Below are 7114 nucleotides of genomic sequence, written 5' to 3'. Positions count from 1 at the left end.
CTGAAAATGTATAACAAGTAGGCACTTATGAACTCCCCACACTTAGCTCTTTAGTCGCCTTCAAGCAAAACCTCTTAACTCACAATCAACATGCATACAAAAGATTATTAGAACCAACAAGTTTAATATGAAGGATAAAATGCATATTGTTGAAAATGTTAATGACAGTTGGATATCCGAAGCAAGGGCGTAGATAAGGAGGAAATGCAGTGGTCTTGGTCCTCAAAAATGGTAAATATACCTTTTAATTCCTTGAAAAGTTTATGAAATTATAAATTAATATAATGATACAACTATAAGTTGACCCCAAAAATTTATCATTTCATCTCTACCCTAAAACAATATACTAGATTCACCCTCAGCAACTTACAGAACTGGTTGTTCAAGACTCGATAGAAGGCTGAACTCAGAATATGGCCTCTAGAATGTGTACAGAAATCTATCCTTTCCTTGGCCAGATAACTTAATTTTTTTTCTGACACGATGCAAAAATACGACTTGTTTAATACATGTGTTGGATTTGTTCCATATATTTCTGTACACATTTTCCCAGGTTCTGTATTCTATCCATATGGTTTGGGGACATGATCTTTCCAGGAACAGATTCCTGACATTGTAACATGTTCTTGCCTGAAAACCAGGTAATTATGTTTTCTCGCATTGAGAACAGAAGAGTTGTCGCCTCTTCAAGGTAAAGAGACCAATTGTCTAATCAAGATAACGATGCTCATATTGGATAGCAGCCAAAAACTGGGTAAAACTTAAAACTAACATATGGTGGTAGAAGTGAAATTATATTTTGTCTTTTTTTCTTAAAATATAAGTGAATTAATTATTGTAAGTTAGTTCAAAAAGTAAACTGATCATTTTTATTAAAAAAAATTTCTATTTCTATTGTTAAAAACTAGCATGACTGACAAAATAATCAGACAGTTACACTTTATGTATTACGTATGCCTCATGAACCAATTTTTAACAGTAAAATTAAATAATTTTTTTTACAAAAGAACTAATTTTCTTTTTAATCTAATGTATAGAGACTAATTTTTCTTTTTTTAAAGTAAAATGGGCAAATACGTTCTGACTTTTAATATAAAGATCTCTATAATACTTTTACCTAAAAAACTGTTACTCCAACTTTAACATATCCGAGTAAAATAAAATAAAATAAACTTAGGAAAACTTGAAAATGTACCCATATTCTAACACTCACCACTGTCCGAGTAACATTAGTAAAAAAAGGAGGCAGGTATAAGAATATCAAAATTAGCTTACCAATTAAGATAATGCATTGGAAATTTACAACAATAAAAGTTTGAAGAACCTTTAAGCAACAGGAACAACAAGAAGATTATCCTTACCTTGATACCCTTTGAATATCTTCTAAATATAACTATGCTACTCAGATTTTAAGTGTGATAGATACATGTACATAAGTGTGATAGATACAAGTATGTACATAATATATATGTTCAATTTTTCTATATTTAGAATATATTTAGTGGGTACCAAGATACGTACAAGATGGGTGTCATACACATACACAGAAACGTTAAAAAAATATGAAAAGTTGGAGCAGTATAGATAACAATGGCTAATATGTAATCTGATAAAATGCTGTTAAAGTATTATGAAAGTTCTTGTACTAAGAGTTAATTGCATTTTATCCCCTCTACTCAAAAAATAGACAAATTAATCTCTGTATGTTATATCAAAGAGCATTGATCTTTTCTGTTAAAAATTTCATATATTTGTACGGTTAAAAACTAGCATGGCTGATAGAATAATCAGATAGTGACACGTGACATACCATGTGTGCCTCATTCTGATATATAAGGGGCAAAATGCAATCTAACTCCTAATATAGGGGATTTCATTGTACTTTTACCGTAGCAATCATGGTTTGCAGGTATAAAGCATGATATGATCATTTTAAGATAAATGGAACACTTTTCTTTATTTCCATAGGAATGAATCGTAGGCAGTTAAGATGGGTGGAAGAAAAACAAAGACAATCTTAGCTTTTCTTTGAAGTTGTCCTAAATATGCCATAAAGGCAGATCTATTTCCTTGCCAAAGGTTTTTCAATGCAAGTTATGAAATAATTGATAAACTATAATGTGATAAATACAAGATTTTTGAAAAATGAATAGAGAATCAGACCATGGACTTAACTATAGGCTGCTGGTGTAGTTGTCGTGAACTCCATGTGCCGGTTGTATGGGAACTCGGGAATATCACTGTAGGTAGCCTCTTGCTTTCCTCCAAATGAGGAAAATCGGTCATGTAGTGAAGTCCACGACTCTCGTTCCTAGCGAGGGCACTGCTCACCACTAGCTTTGCGCAACAAAAGAGGTTTCTCATTTCACAAGCCTCGAGGGCAACCATTGTTTGCTGCCACCCGTGCTCAAATAAGTATGTTTCCCATTTGGCTTCCAACTTACCGATTTTTTGCTCGGCTTCTTGTAGTCTTGAAGTTGATCGAACAATCCCAACATACTTCCACATGATTGATTGTAGTTCTTTCCTCACTTCCTTTGTTATCCTTAATATTTTGTGCATTACATCACTCCCTAGTGATTTTGGGACAAGTGGACGGGTCCATAAGCTCGAAGCGCTAAGATCAAGACTAGAACTCTTCATGTAATTGATCGAGGGCTGGACAGCTCTTCGTGCGAAAACCAAAGCCTCAAGTAATGAGTTGCTAGCAAGTCTATTTGCTCCATGCAAACCTGTGCATGCAACCTCACCAGCTACATACAAGCCATGCACGTTGGTCTCTCCCTGGAGCCCAGCACGCACTCCACCACACATGTAATGAGCAGCAGGAACCACAGGAATTGGCTGCTGAGTTATATCAAGGCCATGTTGGAGGCATTCATTAGCTATGTTCGGGAAGTGGGAGAGGATCTTTTCTCTCGGTTTATGACTTATATCAAGCAACACATACTTCTCATTACGCTTTTTGAGTTGATCATCAATACTTCTTGCCACAACATCTCTAGGAGCAAGCTCAGCTCTCCCATCGTACAAAGGCATAAACCGTTCCATGCTTAAATTGTAAAGGATGCCTCCATCACCTCTTACAGCTTCGGTAATAAGAAATGAGTTTTCTCGAGTTTTCTTTGGTTTGATAGGAAGGCCTTCATCAGCCAAGGCTGTCGGATGAAATTGCACAAACCTGACAAACAATAGTTCCATAAAAACAGTCAAAGAAACTCCAACAACCCAAATCTATTTGTATATCATAAACCAAAAGATGATCTCATCTAATATAAAGAACCAAAAACAACTCCGTTACATATTATGAACTACATTGTATCTTTTACATCAAAATTCAGAAAAACGAATTAATCACATAGATGATTATGACTCACTCCATGTTGGAAATCACAGCTTGAGCTCGATGTGCCATAGCCATCCCGTCCCCAGTTGCCACCTATATAAGCACTAGTTTGAGTGGTAAAGCAACAAACAAGGGAAACAATGAAATGAAGGGAAAACTCGAAACAGCGGAGTACCAGAGGATTTGTTGTTGAAGGATAGATATGTCCTGCACCACCGGATGCGAGTAAAGTTACCTTTGAAATGAAGCGGACAACCTGCAAGAGCCAGTGGAAAGAAAAGAAAACAAAAAACAATTATTTTCGAGTTACATACATGAAATATATTCAGAAAATGATACAAATGAAAGTAGAAAAAGATTACTAAGATAAAATCATGTTTTCACCTCTTGTGTTTCAGTATTTAAAGCATCAATGCCGTGACAAACCGTGTCAGAACCATCCTGCAAACCATCAAGGCTTTCGTTTTAGCACAATGTTATACAAGTCTCAATATAGGTTGTAGTTATCAACACCAAATGGGGAGGATATGAACCTGGGAAGTAAGCAAATCGATTGCGAAATGGTGTTTGAACACAGAAATATTAGGATCATTGACAACTGCCTCGAGTAAAGCCCGTTCAATCTCTCGTCCAGTCATATCAGCAGCATGAACAATTCGGTGATGAGAATGACCCCCTTCCCTTGCCAGATGCAAATTTCCATCATCACCATGGTCAAACGAAGCCCCCATTGCAATCAATTCTCGGATTCTATCAGGTCCTTCAGTACAGACAACCTGAACAAATAGACCAGAAACTTGGTCAGGATCGATGACAAAAACCTGCTAATTGAAAGAAAGAATCCCGGAACTAACTTTGACAGACTCCTCATCGCAAAGATAAGCTCCTGCTACAATTGTATCCTGCATGTGACTCTCTACAGAATCAGATGGACACAGGACTGCACTAACACCACCTTGTGCATAGTTCGTATTACTCTCATGAGGCTCGGCCTTGGTGATAATCGCAACAGATCCATGTTTCGCAACTTCAAGTGCGTAACGAAGACCTGCAACACCACTACCAATGACAGCAAAATCGAAATACTTTGTTGAACCATCTCTTAAGTAAGCAGAAGTGATGACTGTCCCAAAGGACTTCCAATTCTCATTCGTTCGAGATCGAAACAAATTACACTTACGGATCTGCAGAAACTTGGATACACCACATGACCTGGAAAAATCTCCCAAAAGGAATCCATAGATATAATAAGAAGCTTTCTTGAAAACTTAAAACTCTACAATAAAAATAAGATTCTTCACAAAAGCACCAATCATACATAGATATAATTAGAAACTAAATAGACTAAACTTAAGATTCTTAACAAATACCATGAGAGTTCTCTTTGTAGGCATCCATTGAATGTCACACTAGGAACCCAAATAGCTTGTTTATAACTTTGCCCCATGCAAAAGTTCACCCCATATTGCAAATGACCACCTACATAAGCTATACTAGCAGCCATTATAATCCCCTCTGCAATATCAAAAAGCAATGAAAAACAAAGATAATCAGGCCAACGGACCGAACTTTTTAATGCATCTAATCCTTTAATTTCTTCTTAAAAAACTCATTTTGGATCCAAGTTTTGCATTAAAATAATTCAGAAACCAAAAGAAATATGTATATATATGAAAACTTTCATCTTTACTCGAAGCAAAACAAAACCCAAATCACAGAATTCAAAAAGACAGTAAGAAAAAAGGAACATTTCAATACTCACAACAAAATAAAGCAAAATCTGAATCTGGGTTCTTCTCTTTTTGGTGTTTAAAAATTGAAACTGACCATAACCAAATGAATCAATAAATAGAAAGCAAAAAACAAATTGGTTTTTTTTCCCCCTTTTAAAATGGAGAATTCAAGGAAAATTTTAAGAAGAAAAGAGAATTCCCCCACAACGCCGAGACGCCACACCAACTGTTTATCGATTGTTCTTTCCACTAAAGAACCCACCCTCGAAATTTGGCGCCTCCGCTTGCTGCGCGGACCCTTGTTTTTCTTTTTTGGCTCTTCTCTCTTTTAATTGTAGTGTTAAAAGATTATAGTATTTTAACCATATTTAGTGTTTCCTATTTAATCTCTTCAAAAATGTTGCAAAGTAAATCAAAATCTCTCAAATCATGGAAAATTAAGAAGCAAACAGAAGTTTGTCGATTCAAAAATGGAGGAGGTAGTCAACTCAAAAAAGGGTTTGGATTCTCCAATTCATACGATCATAAATAATTTTCAATAAATTTTCTCTAAAGAAAAAGTTGACTATGAATGCGACCACTTGTACTAGAATAAGCCAATGAATATATACACGAATATAGGGAAAAAATTAAAAAAAAAAAAAGAAGTGGCGCATATTCTTGTGGAAAAAGAAGAGCCAAAAATAATTTATATATTATAGTTTAAAGGTTATTGAAAAAGCAAAGTCCAAGGCAACCCAAGTGGACAAAATTACTAGTGGTGGGAGCATGGAAAAGGCTTGTTAGCTTTCTTCTTTTTGGGGTCCATTTCTTCATGAGAACTTGTGGCCCTAATTATGTGGTACCCATGAAAATCCCATGCCTCGTACCACTCTTGCGTATATGAATCAACTCCACCTATTTCTCATGGTATACCTACTTTCATATATATTGCATGAATTATAATAAAAGATGTGTAAGATGTTTGCGTTTTGTTTCTGTATATTTGGTGGTGACTTGGACTTAAAAGATAGGTTCAGGTGTTTTTTTCCTTGTAAGGCAACAGAAGTTAAAGGAGTGCCGAAACGAGGAAGCTTTGTAATAAAGAATGTAAGATAGTAGAGAATATGAGATTAGATGAACAAGATGAACCTCTATGAAGAGATTGATAAATGTGACCCTTACGATTGGTCCCTACGGTTGTTTTTTGATTGATCTGTAACACTTGCTCCTCATTTAGGTAGGGGGATGGTTATAGATGGGCTTGGTAAAGGCATGCATCAAAATGTTTGTTAAATGTAATACTTTGGCTGTTTAAGCATCTTTTGATAGATGATCGACTAGAGTTATTCATATGATGTATATGCATCCTTTGAAGGATTTGGCTCTATCAATTATATGAGAGCAAAGCTGTGGGAGTCAAGTCGTTCGACTTGGTTGTATCTCTTAAGTGATACTAGTTGTTGTTTAGGGTCTTTTTTTTAATTTGTTAAGATGTCTTGCATTGTCTTTTGAGTTTGTTGCTTCCATTAACATCTTTTAGGAATGAGGTTCCCTTTGTATAGATATAAATTTATCAATAATTTTTGTTGTCAATCTAAGAATTGATCTATTTGACTCTCAAATTCAATAGTTAAATAATGGACTAAGTAGTGCACTTTCTAGGGCAAATATAACTTTTGTTCGCATAGACCAAAAGACTTCTAGTATTTTTTTTCTAACTAAGTTCTCGTTGCAGTATCTAATTCATTTGCTTAATGAGGTTAGGTTATGCATGTTGAAAATTTTGCTTGTTGATTGAATCGTAATAATCAACGAAGGTATATGAAAAATGTTCTACAATAATAGAGCAATCATTATTTACAAAAAGATTCAAGTTATTCTTGGAGTACACAAGGAAAGATAAGTTTTAGATTGTTTTTGTACCATGTTTAGTTGACATCGTTATTGCTTGACAGCTAGCACATATAATTAGTATTCTGGTATACCACTTGTCCCCTCTTAGGTCTAAGACAATTATAAAGTGACCTATTGAATGCGTGTTTATATCAACCTG

General features: G+C 35.2%; 1 protein-coding gene across 5 annotated transcripts; it reads right to left on the bottom strand.

The window, feature by feature from the left end:
• Positions 1 to 1938: 1938 nt before the first annotated feature.
• LOC107942329 (L-aspartate oxidase, chloroplastic) lies at positions 1939 to 5910 on the bottom strand. Of its 5 annotated transcripts, none has more exons than XM_041116814.1 (8): positions 5835 to 5910; positions 4717 to 4861; positions 4201 to 4558; positions 3880 to 4122; positions 3731 to 3787; positions 3522 to 3602; positions 3378 to 3439; positions 1939 to 3181 (listed from the first exon to the last, which is right to left on the bottom strand). In XM_041116814.1, exons 1-8 carry the CDS (start codon positions 5893 to 5895, stop codon positions 2158 to 2160), a joined length of 2031 nt encoding a protein of 676 aa, XP_040972748.1. In that variant the 5' UTR covers positions 5896 to 5910; the 3' UTR covers positions 1939 to 2157. The 5 variants fall into 5 exon arrangements, with proteins under 5 accessions (XP_040972748.1, XP_040972751.1, XP_040972749.1 ...); XM_041116817.1 differs by having other exon boundaries at positions 4201 to 4568; positions 5835 to 5851; XM_041116815.1 differs by lacking the exon at positions 5835 to 5910 and adding an exon at positions 5280 to 5828.
• Between the last annotated feature and the right edge of the window lie 1204 nt (positions 5911 to 7114).

This window comes from Gossypium hirsutum, chromosome A07 (genome assembly GCF_007990345.1).
Source record: "Gossypium hirsutum isolate 1008001.06 chromosome A07, Gossypium_hirsutum_v2.1, whole genome shotgun sequence".
Classification (NCBI taxonomy): Eukaryota; Viridiplantae; Streptophyta; class Magnoliopsida; order Malvales; family Malvaceae; genus Gossypium; species Gossypium hirsutum.
This window is presented reverse-complemented; position numbering and strand designations above follow the sequence as displayed.